The sequence below is a fragment of the Phocoena sinus genome, chromosome 2 (genome assembly GCF_008692025.1).
Source record: "Phocoena sinus isolate mPhoSin1 chromosome 2, mPhoSin1.pri, whole genome shotgun sequence".
Taxonomy (NCBI): Eukaryota; Metazoa; Chordata; class Mammalia; order Artiodactyla; family Phocoenidae; genus Phocoena; species Phocoena sinus.
In genome coordinates, this window is record NC_045764.1 from 150,452,662 (window position 1) to 150,474,992 (window position 22,331).

Here is a 22,331-nt window from a genome sequence, read left to right on the forward strand (position 1 = left end):
AGCACTGAAAGCCACGTAATGTCCCTCTCATCCAGGAAAGTGCCCTGGCTTCCTTCCAGGACACTACCTTCCTCGAACCTGGTGAGCCCGGCAAGCCACACTGTTGAAGAGAAACTGGTTCTCCCCTGCGTGAAGCCCCTTCAAACACCAACAGACATTTAGATTTTGGTGGCGATGCCTTGCGTTATTTCTGGGATGGATGGGGGAGTGGTGGAGCAACATAGTTTCGCATTTTGCACTTGATTGCCACGTGGGTACCCAGATGCTCAAGGTTGGTTTGAACAAATGAGGGTAGATCACCTCCTAGGAGCAAGTGGTGTGTGACGGCGAGTGGACGGGGTTGAGATAATCTGCGCTGACTACGTGTGATAGGCTTGATGGTGTCCAGGCTTAAACTCCGCCTGGCTTTTCCACACGCAGTCCCTGCGTGCTGATCTCGCTTGCGGTGATACCATCTTCATGTGAAGGTCTGTCATGGGAACAGAGTGGCTCCTACAGGGTAGAACTAGAGCTAGTAGAAAAAGCTTGGGTTCAGTGAAAGGAAGAATTTTAGGTCAGGTTTGGGGCATGGAGCTAGAAGCTTTAATTTCTTTAGTAAACCTACAAAGGAGGTACATTTAGCCCCATTTTTATCAAATGGAAATAGACTGTACGCCCCTTAAGGGCTGGGACCACAGTATTCTAAACTCAGGGCCTAGCAAAGTGCCGGATGTGCAGTGTTCATTGCACGAATGAGGCCCAGAAGTTCCAGAAGCAACTTGCACTTTGTACAGTAGTTGGAGGTGCTCTGACCTGACTGAGGGAGTGTAGCGGAAGGAACACAGATTTGGGAGCGGGCTTCACCAGGCTCTGGCCAGGTCCTGTCATTTCCCTCTTTGAATTCCAGTTTTCTCAGGAGCCACCATCTGTTGAAGAGGTCACCGTGAGGGTTAGGTCCACTCCCCTGCACCACCCCCAGGCACCATGACCCTCTTCAAAGATGTCTTTTCCTGTTTTACTTCCCACGGAGCCCAGTGCTGCCACTTTCTGGGGGGCTCACAACTGCTCTGCTGGGTACAGGCTGGCGTGCTGTTCACTACCAGCCCCGCTTCCTCCTTCCTAGCAGGATCCAAGCACACTCTTGGTTATCATGGAGCTTGCTCTGGAGGAACCCTCCCATCTCCCCATCCCTCTCATTGTGTTAATGAGGCAAGGACGCCAGAGGCAACAGCAGGCTTTATTGGAGTCGGGGTGGAGGGACGTGGGCAAGCCCCAGGGAGAGCCAGGACCTTCCAAAGGCTGCACCTCGCACGTCCCCCAGACGCGTCCAGAGGGCCTGAGGAGCTTCGCGCCATGCCCACAACAGGTCCCCAGCCCCAGATTTAGAGCAGGGCCTTCACAGCCAGACTGGAGGGTGGTGTCAGAGGCGCCACCTGGTGGTGCTGGAGACGCAGGCGGGAAGGAGTTGGTGGAGATCTGTGGAAGTTTGTCTTAGATGCCACACCCCAGTGACAGGGTGAGTCCTGAGAGGAAGAAGGCCCCCAAATCTGGGGAGGGAATTGTCTTTGGGGATAACTACTTACCCCAGTTCTTCCGAGACCAGAAACATTTTGCTTCCGGCTAAATGCTTGGGCAACCATTCCATGTGTTTTGTGGTTTCATTTCAAAAGGATATGAAGTCACAGTGGGCAGTGGATTGAGTGGACCCTCAAGACTAAAATGCAAAATGGTAAACAGGACGAACGTCCGAGAAGGGAGTCCTAGTGGGTACAACTTTTCTTCAAGTGGCTTCAGCCTGGAGACTGAATGGTGGTCTCCCCTCAGACCCATGGGCAGGTTTTCCTTTCTCTCCACATGGGTGGGCTAGCCGGGGAAGGGAGCTCTTTGTTTCCAAAATTTCTCTAAGTGGCAGAGCTGTGCCTTCCTCTCTCCCCCCATTCCTCTTTATCCTTATTTTCCTCCCCTCCTTTCCTTTTGCTCTCCAAAGTCTGTAATCACAAGATAAGGGGCATGGTCAGGAGGGGGCGATGGGTTGTCCTGTCCCATTCCCTCACCCCACCCCATGCCCACTACAGACTTCTTCCCTGCTTCCTCAGCCTCCCGACCCCCTGCAAAAGTAGCCTCTGGTGGAAGAGGCCCACTAGTTGCATGGTTAAGATGACCAGCCAGGGCAGCCCTGGTTTGGGACCACTAAGCCAGTGGACTAGTATCCTGAGATGAGTCTCCAGAGACATCCCGAGTGGGGCACATGGCAGATAATGAGTCACAAAATTTCACGGCTCAGCAGGTGGTCAGTAGCTCAGAGCTAATGCAAAGGAAGGCACCTTTTAACATGGTAGGTCCAAGTTCAAGTCCAGGGTGTGCACTCAGCAGGTGACTGTTGACTGATGGGTGGAGGGGTTCAAGCTGCCTAACAGGCTGAGATCTCTCTTTCCCTCCCGCTCAGCACCGTCTAAGAAGGGTTTCTCCAGGACGTGGCTGGGGGACTCCGTAGGCCCTTCCTGGTCAGTGAAGAGACTTCTGAGGCCCAAGGGAGGGGCCCGACCAGGAAAGGCAAGCTGCCTTTCATTCTTTGCCCGAGGGCCGCTGATTAGAAGGGCCAGCTCTGGGTGGCAGGCAAAGAGAAGAGAGGAGATCCAGACCAGTCCGGCTGCTTCCACCGCCTACTCCACCCCCTCCGGTTACCCCACCAGTTTGCTCCACTGGACGCTGCTGAAAAAGGGGTGGGACTTGAGTTTGTTGACACCGCCTCCTCCAGCGCCCAGGCGCTCGGCGGGCTCAAACTGCAGCAGCTGTGGAGAAAGGCCCAGTCAGCCCTGGGCAGGCCTTCCCAACCCGGTTGCTCCCTGCCAGCCCGGCCCACAGAACCCCCAGTGTTACCCTGGGGGATATTGGTGTTTGGCCACCAACATAATAGAAATTTGTTGTCCCCATTAACCTCCTGCACCCACATCAGACACCTAATACGCTGGGCGGCTTGTTCACACACAGGGCTCTGTCCTCCCTTCTGTCCACCCTCAGTACAAAGAAGCTGCCTGCTCCGGGCCGGCCACACCTCACCTCAGTCAGCAGGGAGGCTGCAGGGCGACTGAGCCACTCGGGCAGCTGGAGCTGGGTGTGGGGTTGGATTCCTGAGGGGTGGCTCTGGGACAGCGCCTGGGAAGACACGGGGGCGACCCCAGGAGAGTCTGTACACTCCAATGGCGGCCAGGTTTTATCTTTTTCCCCGTGTCACATCTCATGGGGATGTTGCTTTGGATCTACTGCATGTCAGGCTGCGGAAGATGCCCGAGACCCATTATCCGTAATTTCCACAACAACCTTCAGAGTAAGTAGTATTACCCCCATTTTAAAGACAAGAAGCAGTCTCAGAGAGGTCAAGGGATTTGTGCTGAGTTCAGGGTTTGAACCCAGGTCCCTCTGGCTCCAAGCTTGCTAGAAACATCGGTCTTGGGTTGCAGTCAGGGCAGGCACTATCAGGAATAGCACTGAAACTTGTCTCCTTACAGAAAAAAAATTTCCATGGGCGACTCATTTGACATGGTGTCCTACTGTCAGGGCCAAGGCAGGGCTGTGGCGAGGGAAGAAGGTAGGACCTCTCCAGGTAGGACCTCTCCGTGCTCCAGAAGGGTGCAGCTGCGGGGAGCAGAGAGGTCTGTCTGGAGGTCAGGAAGAGAGGCAAGAAGCGACCAGGAGGAAGGCCAGAAGACCTGATCTGGAGACGTGGTGGGAGGCCAAGAGGAGAGAGCCACTGTGTGGGGCTGTGTGCAGCCAGGGCTCTCAAAGGCCCTGGCTACAGGACCAAACCAGGAGGGAGCCAGGAGGGACCAGTCAGATCTGGACTTCCGGTCACACTGCATCCACTTGGGGCATTCCCTGCTCAAATGCAGTTTGGCCTCTCCCTGCTGCCCGACCTAACCAGCCCCAGGTGTGGTGTTGAACTCACGAGCGAGGATGGAGGGCGGAGGCCATCATCCTGAGCAAGGGTACTTGCCAGGGGAACTTTAAGCTCTGGGTTGACCCAGGCTGGACAGGGCAGCTGCCAGCCTGGGATGAAGGAGGCCCTCTCTCTGGTCGTCCAGCCAAAGTCTGGGGGTTATAGCTCTGAAGGGTGTGGATGCGGGGAGGCTTGGGGGATGATCCGCTGGCCTCCTGAGTAAAAGGGCTGTGTCAAACTCCACCCTCCCTCCAGATCCAGGCCCGGACGCTCTCTTCCAGAAACCCTCGCTGATCATCCCGACTCAGCCCTCACTGAGTTGACAGTCTCCCTAGCTATAGCCACTCATCTGGCAGTGGTGCGAAGTGTAGCCATGGCCTGGGTGGGAGTGGCTTCCATGGTCTCTCATGGCCTTGGCGGTGGAGGCGGGAGCTGTGCTGGCAGAACACTGGGCCCGACGGCCAGGTCTCCGGGACCCAGGCAGGCTCTGCCCCAACAACGACTGGCTGGACTAACCCCAGCCCCTCCTACATTCAGTGACACCCACGAGGCCCTACACCCTGCCCACACACCGCTCACCGTTCCCGTCAGCAGTTCATACAGCAGAGACCCAAAGCTCCACCAGTCGCAGGCTTCGGTCAGCTCAGAAATCCCACCCACCTCTGTGGGAACAAGAACATACGTGTCTCAGTCTCGCCCGCCCAAGGAGGCGTGTCTCCCCTCCACTCACCCCACCCAGGTGCCCCAGGTCCCTCCATCATCCTCAGTCCCCTGGCTCAACCCACATAAAGACACCCAAGGGCTACCCCCTACCCCTTCCCTTCTTGCCTGGGGCGCTGTAGAGTTTGTCCAAAGCCTCTCTGCAGCACTGGGGCTCCACCTCTGACCACTGGCCGAAATACGTGAGCCGGATGTGGCCTTGTCATGCAGTGCATGCAGGGAGGAATAAAAGGGGACAAAAATTGCTATTAGTCATCTTGGAGCTGCAGGCGTGACGCAGGGGACTCCAGCGCTTCTCCCAACAGCCACAAGGCAGGGGCCAGCGACTGCACTGGGCAGAAGCTCCCTAAGGGCCCGCCCCCACACACACAACGCCGAGGCCCCGAAACAACCTGGTCTTCACAGGAGCCTTGCCCTGAGCTCATCAAGGGAAAGGGTTTGTTTCCCAAGCTCAACCCTGACCAACCAGGCTCAGCAGAGTCCTTCCTGAAAAGGCCGGGGAGGGGAGGCAAGGGAAGAAGCAGATAACCTCTGCATCCGCTTGACTTTGGGGAAATTTCCTTCTCTGTCTTGAGGCTTCGGGGGCCTCCCGCCAGAGGGGTGGGGTAGGGTGAGGGCCCACTCTTCTCCCCGTGGGCCCAGAGCTCCTACCTGCCTGGTCCAGGAGCAGGTTCCGGGGATTGAGGTCCCGGCACAGCACCCCCTGCTCGTGCAGTGCCTCCAGGGCCACCAGCATCTCGGCTGCCCACTGCCTCACCTGCTCCTCCCTCACACTCCAGGCGGCTCCACCGGTGGAGGGGCGGCTCCGACCTCTGCCTCGGCCACAGCCCCCCAGCACCCGGCCGGCCCCTGCACGAACCCAAGGGAGCCCGCAAGGGGGCCCCGGATCAGAGCTCTGGCCGGGCCCCCGCCTGGCTTGGTGGTGCAGGTGGCCACCTGGGGCCTTTGGAAGGTCCCAGGAGCAGGAAGGGCCGGTCCCGGCTGAGGGTTCACCTTCAGCCTCTCTCTGGGGTCTGATGGCTGCGGCCCCCCTGGCCGGGGTAAGGCTCTGAGAAGTCCGGGGAGGCTCCAGGGGGATTCCGTCCTGCAGGCAGGTGTGGCCAGGTGGGAAGTGAGCTGGGGTCTGGAGGCTGAGTCGGGAGTTGAGCTGAGCCTTCATCCTCTCCAGGCTGGAGCCAGACCTAGTCCCAGACTGTTGGAGGCACGGCTGGGAGAGCAGGTGGGACCACAGAGTGCCTCCTGGGCCGTGCAGAGGGTGCAGCAAGCATGGGGACAGGAGTAAAAGAGCGTGGGGCCCAGGTCCCTCTCCCACTCCCGCCCACCGCCCCCCCCCCCCCCCCCGTCTTGGGCACGGACCCTTTGCCTTCCAGGTCCTCACCTCTGCTCCCTCTTCTCCCTCAGCCTAGGATGCCCTCTCCCCTCCTCTCCACCCACCTAAAGTGGCCCCAGCCTCACAACCTGGCACAAAATAGGTGCTTAACCCCTAAGGAGAGGTAAATTATTCTTAATGTCCTTGGTCTAGGTGGTGGGTTCGCCGATGTTCAATGTATTATAATTTTTTTAAGGGAAAAAAGTGTAATGAAGCTTAAGTAAGTAAAATAAAAACAAGGCCAGGCACGGACCTGCGACGACTGTATGTCATGACCCAGAGATGTGTACCTCATTTAAAAAAAAGTCATAGCTGATCAATAAATATCTGCTACGTGACCCAGTTCCTGTCCTTACAGCTTCAGCACCATCACCCCACGGGGCCACTCTGAGGGGTGGGCACAGACTAGGAAAGTGAAAAGAGCCAAGACTGGAGGAGAGGGTGACAAAGGGGACATCTGCATAAATGCCCTCTCACCCGCCCAAGATGTGAACATCCTCCCAGGACGTCCCCTGCCCCCCTGGCACCACACAGAAGCCCCCAGCAGCCATCATCCTCCAGGAAGGCTGGGTCCCCTGGTCTGTGCTGGGCATGTGGGCTCGGCAGTTTAAGAGGATGAGACAGGACGACATCCCAAAGGCCTGAGGAGCTGACAGGGCCCCCTCACCTTGCACATGCTCCAGGTGCAGGAAGATGGAGTCCTCGCTCACAAAATACCGCAGCAGCTTGGTCATGTAGGGGACGCCGTGTGGGATGATGGTCAGCCGCTCCCGGCTCACCGCGTGGCACCTGGACAAGCTCTGGGGAGGGAGCAGAGCAGGCAGATCAGCTGGGGACTGGCCAGAGGCTGCTCTGCTCTTCAGGGGCAACCAGACGAAGGGTGGGAGAGCAGCTGGAGAGAGCTGCTCTCCCCCAGTTCCTAACCTGGAGAGCAGCTGCCTGCCCCCAGTTCCTAACCTGACCCTCAACCCTCTTTCCACCCTGGAAGGCAGGCCCTCCCATCTCTGGTCCAAGGATGAGGCAATGTGTGTGTGCGTGTGCGCACGTGCACATTTCTGGGAGGCAGGGTGCATGCTGGGGGCAGAACAAACAGCTGTTGGATTTGGAGGGAGTGTGGGTTTCCCATACGGCTTCTGGGTAGAGGTTCCCCAGGGGGTAAGGGTTTCCAAGAGCTCTGAGAAAGTCCAAAGGGGAATGCAGAACGGCAGGGGGTTGGGCGGCACCTGCCTTCACCACGAAGGTCCCTCCAGTCGCTGGGTCCTGGACCAGCTGCACCTGCCGAGGTCCAGGAGGCACTAGTCAAGTCACATGCTAGTTCCCGGGACTCCATGGCCCCAGCCCCAGCCTCCCAGGGTCCTCCACCAAGGCTGGGCTGGGAGGCCAGGCTTTGGTAGTGCAGAGTGTACCCCCCACCGCCAAACTGACATCAAACCTGTCCTGCTCATCCACCCTTGTTAGATCTGCAGGTCTTAGCTCAGGTACCACCTCCTCCAGGAAGCCTTCCCAACCCTCACGTTAGGCTGGGGCTCCTAATCTGTCTCCAGTGCTCTCTGGGCTCACTCCCCGCTGGGCTGTGAGCTCCGAGAGGGCAGGGACCACATGTCCAGCTCTGTACTCCCAGAGGCCTGCATAGGACAGGGAGGTAGTCGGTGCTTCCCACATGCATGCTGAGTGGTCCATCCCGTACGGTCCGAGGGTGTCACGGCTGGAAGGGACCTCAGAGCCAGTCACCTTCTCTGATCTCTTATCTTGCAGGTGAAGAAGCCAAGGCTCTGAGAATGTGACCCCAGTGGTGCCCGAGACCTTGTGGTCTTGCCATGCTCCTTCAGGTCTCATCCCCTGCCCCCAGCCCCTTCTCTTAAATGGTCTTTCTTTCTGGAGGCTATCTTTGGAGGGCAGTCCACTCCTTCTCCTGTTGGTTTTGCTTGGAGGCAGTGGTCTGCCAATTGCTGGGCAGAGCCTTGTTTGGAGTTGGGCCCTAGACTCATCTCCATGGTGGGCAGGGGTGGACCCCAGCCATAGGAGAGGACACGTCAGGGGAGGAAAGCGGAAGATTCGGCCCAGATGAGGGGCATGTGGGAAGCAAGGCCAGCACCCTGGTGTTGTGACTTCTTAGCCGTCAGCCTGCCCCGCACACGTTCCCCGTACTGGCACATGGGAACCAGGCCCTGAGGCCAGGCCACTGGGCAGTGACGAAGGCTGCAGCCTAGGATTGGGGTTCAGATCTTGGGTGAGTGAATTGATTTTCTCATCTACCAAACAGGAATTACAAATGCCCACCCTCCCTTATCACTGGTTTGTTGAGGCCACCAATGGGAAGGCCCTTGGAGAATGTAAAGGCGGTGGGAATGTCAGTTACATTTGCCAAGTCACATGGCCTCTGTGAACCTTGGCCTTCTTCACTGCAAAATGGGTCATAGCAGTACCTCCTTCAGAAGGCCATTAGGAGGATTCTATTAAAGCGAGCAACTCAAGTACAGCAGCAGCCTGTGCCTGCCACATAACATGCTCTCAATAGTCTATAGTGACGATTATTATCATCACAGGGAAACCCCACACTGGCTATACAGCATTTACTCTGCGCTAAGGGCTTTATCTAGGTCATTTAGTTTCATTCTCCAGCCCTACCAGGTGAGCATTACTAGTGACTCATTTTACTGATGAAGAAATTGAGGCTCAGAGAGGTTATGTTGCCTACGGTCCCCCTGCTAAAAAGCAGTAGAGCCAAGATGTGAATCCAGACAGGCTGATCCCGGAGCCCTGGAGACATAACTGCAAATAGGGGCACAACCAGGTGACCTGGTGCATGCCTTCCCCTCTGGGCCTCAGTTTCCCCATCGTCAGTGAGATGAAGGTGGTGGCCTCTGAGCACAGGGACAGCAGGCGTGAGGCATCCCTTCTGACCACTAGAGGTCTCTCCTCCAACAGCCAGAGATGGAGTCCAGCCCAGCCCCGGCTCTTTGGCCAAATTTATGCAAAGCTTGAAAAAGAAAGAAAGAGAACTCTGGGGTCATTTAGGATAATACAGTTTCCCACAAGTGCTGACACCCCGGATAATTCCCTACTGCCACTTGCCAAGTGGGATTCCCCTCCACCTTGTCTTGTCTTGGGCAAGTCTTCTCGTTTACAAAAAAACAGCAGTGAAGGTCGTGGAGGCCAGAAATAAAACTTGATCAGTACATTGAAACAAGTGTGTTAGAAAAGAGAAGAAAAAATATATATATACACACACATCTATCAAGAAAGAATTAGACCAAACCATTAACAGTGATTATCTTGGAATTAGATAGGATGGTGGGGAATTTTTTTTTCTTTTCTGTTCTAAACTCCTTTCTCTTTCATGGTATTTCAAAAGGGGGCATTTTCCCATTAAACCAAGCAAATAAAAAAATCCCCTTTCTCTTTTGCTCTGTGCTATAGAGCACTAGTTTGTCCCTTGACCTCATGAACCTCAGTTACATTCTCTGTAAGACAACGATTAAAATGCAGCACTGTCCAGTAGGACTTTCTGCCATGATGGAAATATTATATATCTGCACTGTCCATTAGAAGCCATTAGCCACATGTGGCTATCAAGCCCTTGAAAGGTGGCTGGTGCCACTGAGAAATAGAATATTTAATTTTAATTAATTTTGATGAATTAAAATAGTCTTATGTGGCTGGTGACTACTGTATCGGACTGCACAGGTTTATAACCCTTTTCCTCCCCAGGGTGACCGAGCGGGTTTAATGCAACAGCTTGGCAAACTAGAATGGGCCTTACGAATGTCAGGTGAGTATTGCTATCGGGAAGGTGGAAGGCAGTTCTGGTGAAGGGTGCCTGCCTTCATCTTTTTAAAAAAGGAAATGTCGGGCTTCCCTGGTGGTGCAGTGGTTAAGAATCCGCCTGCCAATGCAACGGACACGGGTTTGAGCCCTGGTCCGGGAAGATCCCACATGCCGCGGAGCAACTAAGCCTGTGAGCCACACTACTGAGCCTGCGCTCTAGAGCCTTCGAGCCACAGCTACTGAGCCCACGTGCCACAACTACTGAAGCCTGAGAGCCTAGAGCCCGTGCTCCACAACAAGAGAAGCCACCACAATGAGAAGCCCGTGCACAGCAACAAAGACCAAATGCAGCCATAAATAAATAATAAAAAATAAAAACGGAAATCTCTTTTTTTAAAAATGAAACCCACTGAGTTCTCGGGATTCAGGGACAATGAAAGCTTTGGTGAAACACATTAACCCTTTCTTTTAAAATGTCCACAGTATCAAGGCCAGGAGGACTCCTCCTGGAGCAAACAAATCCAGAAGTTTCAAGCAGGTTCTCAAGCACTAAGGTCCACAGGGGCTGGGCATGTGAGCCAATGGGCAGGATGAGAAAGGGGCCGACGGAGGGCAGGTGCCCCATTAAATCGGGCAGCCCGTCCTCTGCTCCGGCTGACATGAATGTGAGGCAGCATTTCCAGAGCTTCTGATTTCTCAGGATAAGTAGGAAATCTGGACTTCTCTATGAAACCTGCCAATTTTTAAATGCTGATAACTAACAATAATTCAAAAAACACCCCTGTGTTTGAGCCAAAAACACGGAAGTGACTTGGCTGGTCTTCTCTTTCTTCCCCTCCCTGACTCAGGGCCTGGCTCCGGGACAAAGCTCGGCAAATAGGCAGCATTGTCTCTCAAGCCCCCCAGGCTCCCCAAGAGCAGACCCTGGCTCTCCTGGTCTGCTGCCTGCCTAGTCCTTGATCCACCCTCCTTGCTCTTCCCTGCCACCCCCTACCCCTGCCAGTATCTCTTCGGTCCTGAGGGACCCCCCGCTCCCCAGCCCCTTTAACCCTCACAATGGGGTGTTTCTGGGGGCACTCAAGGCTTCCTGAGCGGGGCCCTCTGCTCCCCCTGAGTCTGCGAGCTGCTGCAGGCTGGTACTGCCCTCCCACCTGCCTGCCCAGATCTGCCTGGGCAGAGCTGTGGTATGGAATGTGGTGATACTCATCCAGGCCTGGCTGCAGGGACCTGGGCCCAGTGGCCCCAACACCTCTCCTAATTTGAGGAGATTGGTGTTCCTGGCTTGGGAATGACTCAGAAAAAGGAAGCAGGATTTTAGGAGGGAGGTGGAGTAAGCAAATTGAGTGCCCAAGAAAGTATATAAAAAGAAAGAAAAGAGGGCACTCTCAAGACAGAATGGCTGGGCTTGGCCTGAATTTCTAATTCCCATATGCACAGGCCTCAGTATATGGGATTCCAAAAATGCTTTGCACATGTGTGTCTGGGGTTAAATTCAAATTCGGGGAATTCTGTCACAGACCTCCCTCTTGGAGATTCACTGTGTACCTCTGCATCCTAAAAGCTTGAAACTTCCTGTACTTAAAAAACTGAAGTAATGTAACTTTAACTCACTGTTTCCAAAACTTATTTGACCCAGAACCCCTCTCTCCAAAACACCACTGGTTCGGTGGGATCCCACACGGGGAAACAGTGGTGGCTGTCACCTCCTCCGCCTGCCCGGGGAAGCGGCCAAGCCACGTGGACTCGCGCAATGGGAGGGAAGGGCTGGGCAGATGGAAGCTGCTGGGCCTTGGCTGACAGACTGGGGCCTGTTCCAGGGACCTGGGAGCAGCAGCTGGAGCAAGGCTGGGGTGGGAAGCCTGCTCGCCACACACTCTCGTCATTCGCCTTCACGGCCACCAAACTTGTATCAAATGCTTTAGCGTGTGCTAGGCCTTTCCCCCGAATCATGTCACTTTAGTTCCCACATCACGCTGGGTGGGGTGGAGGTGGGTGGGAGGATCCTTACCTCCACTTCCAGATGAGGAAACCAGCGCCCAGACAGGGAAAGGAGCTCGTCTGTGGCCACGTGGTGCCAGCCCGGCCAGCACTTCACCCTCGGCATGTCGGGGAGCACACACCGGTCCCCTTTTCTCTGCGGGCTCCCAGACCCGTCCAAATCTCCCATGAGTGTTTTAAATTACAGGTGCCTGGGCTCAACCCTAGAAATTCTGACTCAGTGGGTTTGGGATGGGGCCCGGGCATCTCTATTTTTAGGAAGCTCCCCGAGGGGATTCTGATAGCCAGTTTGAGGGAAAAAACGCTTTAGCGAATATTCAGGTATCCCTGGGCTGGGGCGGAGAGCGATCAAATATTGGCTCAAATCTCATTTGACCCAACTTGTCTGTCCTTCTGATGAGTGTCCCAGGTTCAGGTTTGGCTGTCAGCTCCTATCTTCCTGTCTGCCCTGAATTAAGGGAAAAGATCCTAGATGGGGTCAGGATGGGGGGTGGCCGGAGGAGCCAGGAGAGAAAGGGCAGAGCTGCCAAGGCCCTGGACAAGGCACCAGCCCACTTCGACCATCCGCAGAACGGGTTTCTGGAGATAAGCGGACTCCCGCCACAGGAACCTCTGGGCTGTGCTAGGTGGGGAGACTCCTGTCTGCAGCCCTGGCGAAGTGGAATTGGGGCAGGCAGGCAGGGCAGCGCGGGCTGGCTGGGCGCCCCGGAGGGAGTGGCTTTCTGCGTCTGAGCTGGCGGGCTGTGGAGAGGAGCTGCGCGCCTCTGCTTTTTCCTCACATTTTCCTTTCCAGAGCTGACTGGTGTGGGCTGGGGTGGAGGAAGGGTGGGGGACCGCCACAGCCGCTCTCCTCCCCTTGGACCCTCTGACCCCTTTCCAACACCTGCCCCCCCCCCCCCCAATTATACGTAACACCTCCTCCCACACCTCGGGCGGTGCTCACTCACCTTCCCGATGACGGCAACCACCTTGCAGCCCCTCAGCTGCTCTAGGGCAGAGCTCAGTGTGCGGATGGGCCGCAGCCTCAGGCTGCTAAAACCCTGCAGAGGCAGGAGAGAGCCACGTAGCGGCCTCAGGGTGAGTCCTACTCAGCCACAGCCTTCTCAGCAGGCAGTGGGCAGGGCCCCGGCTGCCAGGAGAGCAGTGGCCACAGAGGGCAGGACCGGGGTACAGGCAGGGCCCACCTCACAGGGACAGACTGAGCAGAGAAGCTGGCCTTGGTCCAGGGTGACCAGGCTACCCTCTCAGCTCGGTCCCCACCTAGCCCTCCTCCCAGACACAGGGAGTTCTCAGGGCTTCAGAAACCCCCTCTCAGAAGCCTCATCCACAGGAGGCAGATACGCCCAGGGAGGGGGGAAGTAACCTGGGAACATGTGCATCTCGGGGAACACGCCTCGAAGACCAAGGCATGTGGCCCAGGCACCTGCTTTGGGGGAAGCAGCTTACAAGGTGCAGCAATCCTAGAAGGGGTGTGTACGTGCACACCTGTGGGCTTGAGAAGTGTGCGTGCATCTTCAACCCTTTCTGAGTGCCCAATGGGTCAAGAAAAGCCGTATGGGGAGAGGACTTTTGCACATTTATATATGCACATATTCATGTGCGTGTATATGCACGTGGGTATTTGTGTCTGCTCCGAATACTCACTGCAGCCCAGCCAAACACAGGGAGATCTGGGAGCCTGAGTGTGCGCATAGGTGAGCACGTGTACGGACCATGCGTGAGGGTAGGGAGGTGTGTGTGTGTGTGTGTGTGTGTGTGTGTGTACTCTGTGGGGGCGTAAGACTGGACTGGAGATGATTCACTAAGCGTTTGCAAATGAATGAATTATGGAGAGTGTGGGATAGAGAGGAAGCCAGGAGGGGGTTAGGAGGGCAGCCCCGGCACACACACCAGCCGAGCTGTGCTCTCCACCGTCTGCCTGCCGCCCGGGATGGCGGGCGACAGCTCCTTGGCCTGTGGGGTGAGGGCCTCAGCTCTCTCCCCTCAGAGCCCTCAGGCCTTTGGGGTCTCCTTACCGTGCCAGGGCTGGCTCCACTGCCCAGCGTCCTCTGCAGGTGGCAATTAAAGATCTCCTCCGCCCGCCGCAGGTACTTGGTAATTTTCAGCTTTACAGCCTCACATCTCTCCTTGTTGGGGTCGACTGTGGGGAGGAGGGGTCCTGTCCTTGGGAGGACGCTGGGGTTTGGGCTCCCACTGCCCGCCCTCTGCCCTCCATAGGAGGTAGTGCCTATTTCTGATGCTGCTCAGTGGATTCTGACCCCACCTCTGTCCTTGGGTCCTCCTCTGGATGGGAGACCAGCAGGGGAGGAGGAGGAGGGATGGTGGCAGGAGAGGTTGGGAACCACAGTCGCCACTCAGCCTACAGCACTTTACAGTTGGCACCTACTACCTCGCTGGCCACCATCACAACCTGGGAAGGGACACAGTGTGGATTTCCATGTCCGTTTTTCAGAGTAGGAGACAGAAGCCCCCAGAGAGCACACGTTCTATCTCTGATGCCCAGTGTGAAAGAGGCCAGAATGGGGATCAGGACGGGAGGGTAAAGGAAGTCACTGGACAGGCACGAAGCCCAGGTGTTGAGGGGTCTCATTGGAGGGAGGGTAGGAAGCGTGAATTGGGGCCTGACTCCTACCCCCAGCCTGGCCACCAAGGCCCTCAGGGGTCTCCAAGTGGCCTCAGGGCCAGCCTCTCCCCCTACTTGGAAATGCCTTCCTTTTCCCTGAACAGGCCTCCCCTCTCACCTCCAGGCCTGTGCGGTTCTCCCTCTGGAGCCCCACGCAGCCCTTCAGCTGGACAACATGCCCACCATTCTTCAGTACTCAGATTAGGGTTCTGACTTCTAGAAAATGCCCTATGCCAGCCTAGTCTGGCCTCAGTTTCCCTCTTCCCTCCCTTCAGTTCCTCCTCATTGTTCTTGTCACCTGGGACTATAACAGTCCGTCATCAACTCACCAATCTCCCCCCATTAGAATGCAAGCCTCCCGAGGGCAGGACCCCAGCCCAGCTCCAGGGGCAGGCAAGCTGAGTAAGCTAAGCGCACAGCCTCTGGAGCCCACACCGTTCAAACCCCAGCTTTGCCACTTGACAGCTGTGGAGTCTCAAGCAAGCTAGTTAACTGCCCTGTGCCTCAGTTTCCTCATCTGGAAAACAGGAACAAAAATCATTCCTATATATTTGGAAGTATATGCAAGAACATATACAGTGGTTTGTATTACTGTGAATGGGAAATGAGCTGATACAAGTAAAGCCCTTAGACCAGCGCCTGGTGTATAGGAACCGTTCGATAAATGAGAACTGTTATTACTGTCCTTTGCAGAGGCCCTGCAGGGCCCACACAGAGAGCCCTGCTCGCCCAGCTCAGATGGACAGATGGCGGGATGAGCCCTTCACCACCGGCCTCCGTCCCTGCCCAGCCCCAGCCTCACCATTTACGCCTCGGAGCAGAACGTCCACGCCATTCTGGTAGTGGCTGAAGGCTGCCTCATACTCCTCACTGACATCACGCTCCAGGGCCAGCCGGATCTGTGTGGCTGCATCCACAAGGTAGTCGCGCTTGGTCATGTCAGATGCCCCTGGAGTGACCCGGTTGCGAATCTGCTCCCGGTACACTAGGGCCTGGGACCGCACTCATGAGCAGGGCTCGGGGTCCAGGCCAGGGCCAGGGGGACACTCACGGGCCACCAGGCTCATGGCTGCCCTGGAGCAGGGACCTGGAATGAGCAGAGGCATTAGGGAGAATCCTGCTGGGAGTAACACCCCATCTGCACCCTGGTTTCCTCCACTGAGTACTGGGAAGACTGATGCCCACGTCCAAGGGCTGGAGGGATCAGAGCGAATGTGGGTAATATCCCTCACTGAGCCAGATCTTTCCTAAGTGGTGGTAATAACAGAATAATAACATGCTTTGGACTCTGGGTTTTTTGTTTTCAATTCAAATTCAGTTCATCAAGTATTTCTTGAGCACTTACTATGTGTTGAGCACTGGAGAGAGCTGAGGATATGCCTGCAAAGGGCCTCTATACACATTAAACATGGAGGTCACACACTCTGAGGCTGAAGCCAGGGCCCGGGGCCCAAAGGCCATTCCTTATACTGTTCCCTCCATCCTGCCTGTTCTCCCCTCCCTGGTCCTCCCATGGGAATCTCATTTATCCTTCAAGGTTCGGCTCCATGGCACCTCCTCGAACAGAATGGATTGCTCCTGCTTTATTTCATTTCCCTAGGTCCCGAGGTCAGTGTGGCCAGGGAGTGAGGACCCCCAAGAAGCCAGGCAGAGAGCCGGGCACAGGGCTTGGCCTTAAAGTCTGCGGGCAAATGAGATGACTGAGTGGCAGATTCAGTGCCACTCTGGGTGGAGTTAGAGGAATGAGGTCAGAGCCCAACCAGCCCTAGGGAGGGGATGCCTCTGGCCTCCTGGCTCTGTCTCTGAGAAGGTCAGGAGGCCACGTGGCCTCCAAGGACCGAACAGCAGCTCCTCCCTGAGCAGTGTGAGCTACAAGTGGCCAAAGGGATAAGCGCAGTGTCTTCAGGAAAGGAAAGGGCTCAGAGAGAGGCCAGCAGAGCTGCCTTTGCCCCTCACTGCAGCCTCTGCACCTTCGCTCCCTCAGGCCCCACTGGGAAGGGGCAGGGCCCAAATTGCCAACTTCAGGTCATTTCTGCCTCTGTGGAGAGAGGGAGGAGAGAACAGGATGGGGAGTGGGGCGGGGAGGAAAACCCACATCGTGAAGCCAGCGGGAGCTGAACCCTGGCCAGGATGCGGCCAGGAGGTGGAGGGAGCGGGGAAGGGAAGCCGCACCCTCCCCACTCGGCCTAGTCACCAGGGACATGCCGCGCTGAGTCCTGTGCTCAGAGGCCCCAAGGCCGACAGGGCGGGCTGCTCTGTGTCAGGGCCCGGTTTCCGGGACCACCCGCCGGGCCGGGTCCTTCCGGGCAGAACCGCATAGCCGCGCCTGGACCCAGAAAGCGTCGCGTCCGACCCGCGAGTCCCCGGTACGCAAGGTGCACCGCCCCTCGGGGGTCGCCGAGGAAGGCGGGCTGGGGGAGTGAGAAGAGGGGGCATCCTCTCCTAGGGGAGGGGGATGGAGGAGGAGCCGGGCAAACACCGTACCTGCCCGAGCCAGGAGCTCGGTCCGCGTGGCCTGACCCAGCCCGGCCGCCACTGCCCCTTCGCCCCCGTGGGGGACGTTGCACCGTGGGCGGCTGCTTTCAGCCCTCCACCCAGGTGCAGGGGTCTGGCCGGATGCAGCTCGGTCATTGGTTGCAGATGAGCTCATCCTCTATCCGTTAGAATAAACCACCAATCAGCGCCCGGCTCGACTTCTGCGGGGCCCTTAAAGCAGAAGCGCCCGCAAAGCGGAGCGCTGGGGGAGGGGGAGGGGGTGGGGGAGGGGGCGGGGGGCGGGGAAGGGATTGGGGTGGGGGTAAAAGCTGCGAAGAGAGGAGGTCCAGAATCTCACAGGGATGCGGAAGGAGTTGCTTCAGAAATCTAGGCCGACTAAAAGCACACATGCATCTTCCAGGACTTTTCTCATCCATTACTTCATTCATTTATTCAACTATTTAAATATTATGTATTGAGAGACTACTGTGTGAGAGGAGCTAGATGCCAAGATACCGCGACGGAGGGGACAGTCTCTGCTCATGTCTTCATGGGGTTTACAGTCTAGGGAGGGTTACAGGGATTAAAGAACTAAAGAATACAGTTGATATTTTATTCCAGTTGTGATCAGAGTTGTGAGAGAGAAGCACCACAGGGGCCATGAGGCAGCAAGGGGAGTGACCTAGTCTGGGGGTGAGAAGACTTTCGGGAGGGGGTGACATCTGAACTGGGCACACAGACCTCACCTGCACCCTAATGCTGCCTGGACTCACACTATTCTTCCCTAGTGCACTTGCTCTCTTCTAGATACATTTTCACTCCATTCCCTTCTAATTCCCAACACCTCCTCCCCCTCACTCAGCCAAAGACCATGCTTCTTCCATCCCTTGAAAATTTAGGAACACAGACTCCTACCCTGCCTGCTATCTGCCTTCTGGCCAGGTCTGCACCCACATACCGTCTCCCCATCTCTTTCGATAGATGACCTGTCCGAGCCCCATCAAAGGCCAACCTTCCCCTTGGGATCAATCTTGTCCCGTCACCTCCTCAAGGAACCCCGTCCGGCAATTCTCCCCTTTCTCTCCTACATCATTAATTTTTGGCTCCCACTGCATCGTTCATTCCTGTCTGAAACAAACATCATGCTGATTCTCCCATCTTGAAAACAAAACAAAAAACACTCTTGGCCTCACTTCTCTCCTATCTACCACCCCAGGTTTGCAGCATAACTCCTCAAAAGAGGTGTCTCTACTGTCTCCAGTTTCTCTTCTCCCACTCTTTCTTGAACCCACTCTTTCTTGAACCCACTCTGATGAGGCTTTCTTCCCTGACATCGCTCTGAAATAGCTCTTGGTCAACCAGGAGTTCCATGACCTCCTGGGTGCTAAACCCAATGGTCATTTCTCAATCCTCATCTTACTTGACCTCTTAGGAGCATCTGACCCAGGTGATCACAGCATTCTGTCCATGCAGTTTCTCCCCAGGCTTCCAGGACCCATACTCTCTATTGCCTCCCTCTCACCAGCAGCCCCTTCTCTGTCCCCTGTGATGGCTTCTTCTCTTCCAGATGTTCGAGTGTGCCAGTTTTGGGCATCTTCCTTCTCTCTGTCCTTACTCACTTGATGAGGGATTGCACCTAGTCTCATGATTTTAAGTAGTATTCTTCCATATATTGATGATTCTGTATATCTATTTACAGATACCTTATATTTTCTGTATCCCTTAGCCCTCACCTCTCTACCAGACTTAAATATTTAATAGGCTAATAAAACACCTCAAATTGAAAGAGTCCAGAACCTTGGAAAAATTATGCTGAATGAAAGAAGTCAGACACAAAAGGCTACTTACTGTAAGATTCCATCTATATGTAATTTCCAAAATAGGCAAATTCATAGAGACAGAAAGTAGATGTCTGGGGGGGGGATGGAGAGTGGATTATGGGTATGGGTTCCTTTTGGGGGGGGTCAACAAATGTTCTGGAATTAGATAGTGTGATGGTTGCACAACTCATGAATATCCTAAGAACCATCAAAGTCACATTTTAAAGAGGCGAATTTTATGATATGTGAATTTTATCTCAATAAAAAAATTATCATAATGAAAAAGAAAAAATAACTGAACTCTTGATCCTCCCCCACCTGAAACCTTCTCCACCTAAAGCCTCTTCCACTTCCAGCTCCATCCTTCCCATTGCTCAGGCCAAAATTTTGGAGCCATCCTGGCTTCTCTTATTTTCTCATACTCCACATCTAATCCATTAGAATATCATCATGGTTTTTCTTCAGAATGTATCCAGAATCTCAGCACTTCTCACCACCTCCACTGCTATGACTCTCATAGGAACATCTTCACCTCACACCTGAGTTATCATAGGCGATTCCTCCTGTCTTCCTGTTTCTACCCTTGCCACCCTAAAGGTGGTTCTCACCACTGCATCAGGGGGATCCTTTCAAAGCGCAGTCAGTTTCTGTCCTTCTGTTCAAAAGTCTGCAAGGGCTCCCATCTTAGTCCAAGAAAAACTCAAAGGCCCTGCTATGACCTCTAAGGCCCTCAGGGTCACCCTCCTCCACTATTTCTCCAGCTTCATCCCTTACCAGGCTCACTCACTCAGCTTCAGTCCCGGAACTTCCTCACTGCTTCTAGAACCCACATGGCAATTCCCACCCCAGAGCCTTTGCCCCACTGCTGCCCTCTGCCTGGAACAGTCTGCTTTTGGATACCTACCTAGTAAACTCTGCCCCTGCTTTGAGTCATTGCCCTGATGTCATGAGAGACCTGCTCTGGCTACACCCTCCCAACATCTCCATTTCTCCCTTGCCCTGCTCTGCTTCTTCTCTGTTGTACTCAAGACTATTGGCATGCTATCTAACTTATTTATTTTATACGTTTCTTTTCTTTCCTCCCCCCAGTGTAAGATCCACATGGGCAAGACCTTTATCTGCTTTGTATCCCAGACGTATCACAGATGTATCCCAAGTGCCTAGAACAACATCTGGCAGATAGCATTGCTCAATCAATATTGGCTGGATGAGTGAATGAGCTCTAAAGAATGAGAATTAACCAGGAAAACTGTTTGAAGAGGACAGTGGAGGAGAATGTTCTGGATAAAGAAACAGCATATATAAATGCCTTAACAAATTAAGGGAGAAAAATAACATTTACACATCAAACAGATGACATAAAAACAGTTGATAAAATTTAACACTCATTCATGATAAGGACAAACTCTTTACTTAACAAGTTCTAAACAAACTCGTGCACTTACTTCTAAACTTGATAAAGGGTTATCTACCAGAAACTTAGAGCAAACACCATGTGTAACGGTGGAGCATGAGAAGCATTCCCACGGTCCAGCTGTTCTTCTGGCATATGGAAGGATCACACTTCCCTACCTCTTTGGAAGTTAGGCTTGGCCATGCGACTTGCTTTGAAATGTCAGTGGACAGAACAGCAGTTACTTCAGGGTGGAAGCTTCAAAAGCCAGTACATAATTCCTCCTGCCATAGTGATTGTGGAAGCACACGTCCATGTGCTTAGCCTCCATCAGCCTGAGTCTCTGAGAAATAACAATAAGGAACCCGTCCCTGACCCATGACTTGTGTTGAATATGAGGTGTAAATGAGAAATAAATTTTGATTGTGTTGAGCCACTAGATTTTGGGACTGTTTGTTACTGCAGCAAACCTTGACCTATCTTGAATGATACCCCAGTGCAGTCAGAAATGAGCCAAGACCTCGACTCGTCGACAATATACTGGAAGTTACAACTAACACGATAAGAAATTGAAAACAAAGAAGAGAATAAAGACGCAGATGAAGAGAACTGACTTGGGGACACGGGGTGGGGGGGGGGAAGGGGAAGCTGGGACGAAGTGAGAGAGTAGCACTGACATACATACACTACCAAATGTAAAATAGATAGCTAGTGGGAAGCTGCTGCATAGCACAGGGAGATCAGCTCGGTGCTTTGCGACCACCTAGAGGGGTGGGATAGGGAGGCTCAAGAGGGAGGGGATATGGGGATATATGTATACATATAGCTGATTCACTTTGTTGTACAGCAGAAACTAACACAACATTGTAAAGCAATTATACTCCAATAAAGATGTAAACAAACAAACAAGCCAAAACAAAAAAAAGAAGAGGTTTAAAGATTGGAAAGGAAGAGACCAAATTGCCATTAGTTGTGATAATGTGATTACTCATCTAGAAAACCCAGAGCAACAGTTAGTGAGTTAGAACGGTTCAATATTTACAAATCAAGAGAACTTTTCTATATATCAACAATAACAATTTGAAAATGTAATAATAACTTTAAAATCCCATTCATCACAGTGACAAAAACTATGAAATGCTTATGAATAAACTAATCAGAAGTATATAAGACCTTCATGGAGGAAATAATAACATTGAAAGTCACAGAAAATGGAGAGACGTGCTGTGTTCAATAATGGAATGACTATAGTCGTAAAGATGTTGATTCTCTCCAAAATAATTTAAAACTTCAATGCAATCTCAATCAAAATACTAAAAAGACTCTGTAGTACTTGACAGGATGCTTCTAAAATCCATATGTTTATTCATTCCCTTAACAAAAACTTATGGAGGGTCTACTATGGGCCTAACCCTGTTCTAGATAGTAAGGAGATGGTGGTAAATAAAACAAAACAAAAACGCCTCCCTGGAGCTCTTTTTCTAATGGAGAAAAACAGTAGTAAAGACACAGACATACAGATACATAATATCTCATGATGATTTTACACAGTATATGAAAATGTGCAACAATAGCCCAGCCCCTTGGAAAAAAACAAATGGTGGGGGTCAGGATCTTGCCTTACCAGATCTAAAGAGTTATTATAAAGCTGCAATTTTTAAAAGAGGTGACGTTGGTACACATACATAGATAAGAATAGACTAGAGTCCAAAAAAAAAAAAATTCATGTATCTAGGGGATTTGACTTAGGATAAAGAAGGCATTTCAAACCAGTGGGCTAAGGATGAATTCTTCATGAGAGGTGTCGGGACAATTGACTTAAGGAAAAAAAATTGATCTCTTCCTCATACCTTATACAAAAATAAATTCAAGTTTAAAATTCTAAATTAAAAAAAAGAGAACAACCTCAAAATTTTAGAAGAAAGTATCAAAGAATATCAGCACGATCTTCAGGTAGAAATCACCTTTTAAATATTCCTGGTGGGGAGGGATATGTGAATTAGTATATTTTGGACGGTGATTTATCAGAACGATTTAAAATGGAAATACACATAATCTATGACCTATCAGTTCCACTGCTAGACATTTAATCTAAAAAAAAAAAAAAACACTTGCTAAGATACATAAGGATATATATGGATATTCACTGCAGCATTGCCTGCAGTATTAAAAAAATTGGAAAAAATTCCAAATGTAGTATCTTGTGAAATATCAATGTGGAAATGAATTAATAAAATGTGGTATATTCA

At 53.1% G+C, this 22,331-nt stretch overlaps 1 protein-coding gene and 1 long non-coding RNA gene across 3 annotated transcripts; one reads left to right on the top strand and one right to left on the bottom strand.

Annotated features, from left to right (window-relative positions):
- Positions 1 to 1,197: 1,197 nt before the first annotated feature.
- On the bottom strand, positions 1,198 to 17,006 carry RPS6KL1 (ribosomal protein S6 kinase like 1). 2 transcript variants are annotated; one of them, XM_032623660.1, is made up of 11 exons: positions 16,879 to 17,006; positions 15,197 to 15,481; positions 13,787 to 13,911; positions 12,719 to 12,811; positions 7,233 to 7,280; positions 6,673 to 6,805; positions 5,630 to 5,875; positions 4,745 to 4,834; positions 4,496 to 4,578; positions 3,040 to 3,135; positions 1,198 to 2,771 (listed from the first exon to the last, which is right to left on the bottom strand). In XM_032623660.1, the coding sequence occupies exons 2-11, from the start codon at positions 15,330 to 15,332 to the stop codon at positions 2,661 to 2,663; spliced, it is 1,161 nt and encodes a 386-aa protein (XP_032479551.1). In that variant the 5' UTR covers positions 15,333 to 15,481; positions 16,879 to 17,006; the 3' UTR covers positions 1,198 to 2,660. The 2 variants fall into 2 exon arrangements, with proteins under 2 accessions (XP_032479551.1, XP_032479550.1); XM_032623659.1 differs by having other exon boundaries at positions 5,288 to 5,875.
- Positions 16,371 to 20,515, top strand: LOC116749361. The gene is made up of 2 exons (XR_004348588.1): positions 16,371 to 16,760; positions 19,779 to 20,515. It is a non-coding gene; the product is annotated as an uncharacterized LOC116749361 (long non-coding RNA).
- The last annotated feature ends 1,816 nt before the right edge of the window (positions 20,516 to 22,331 follow it).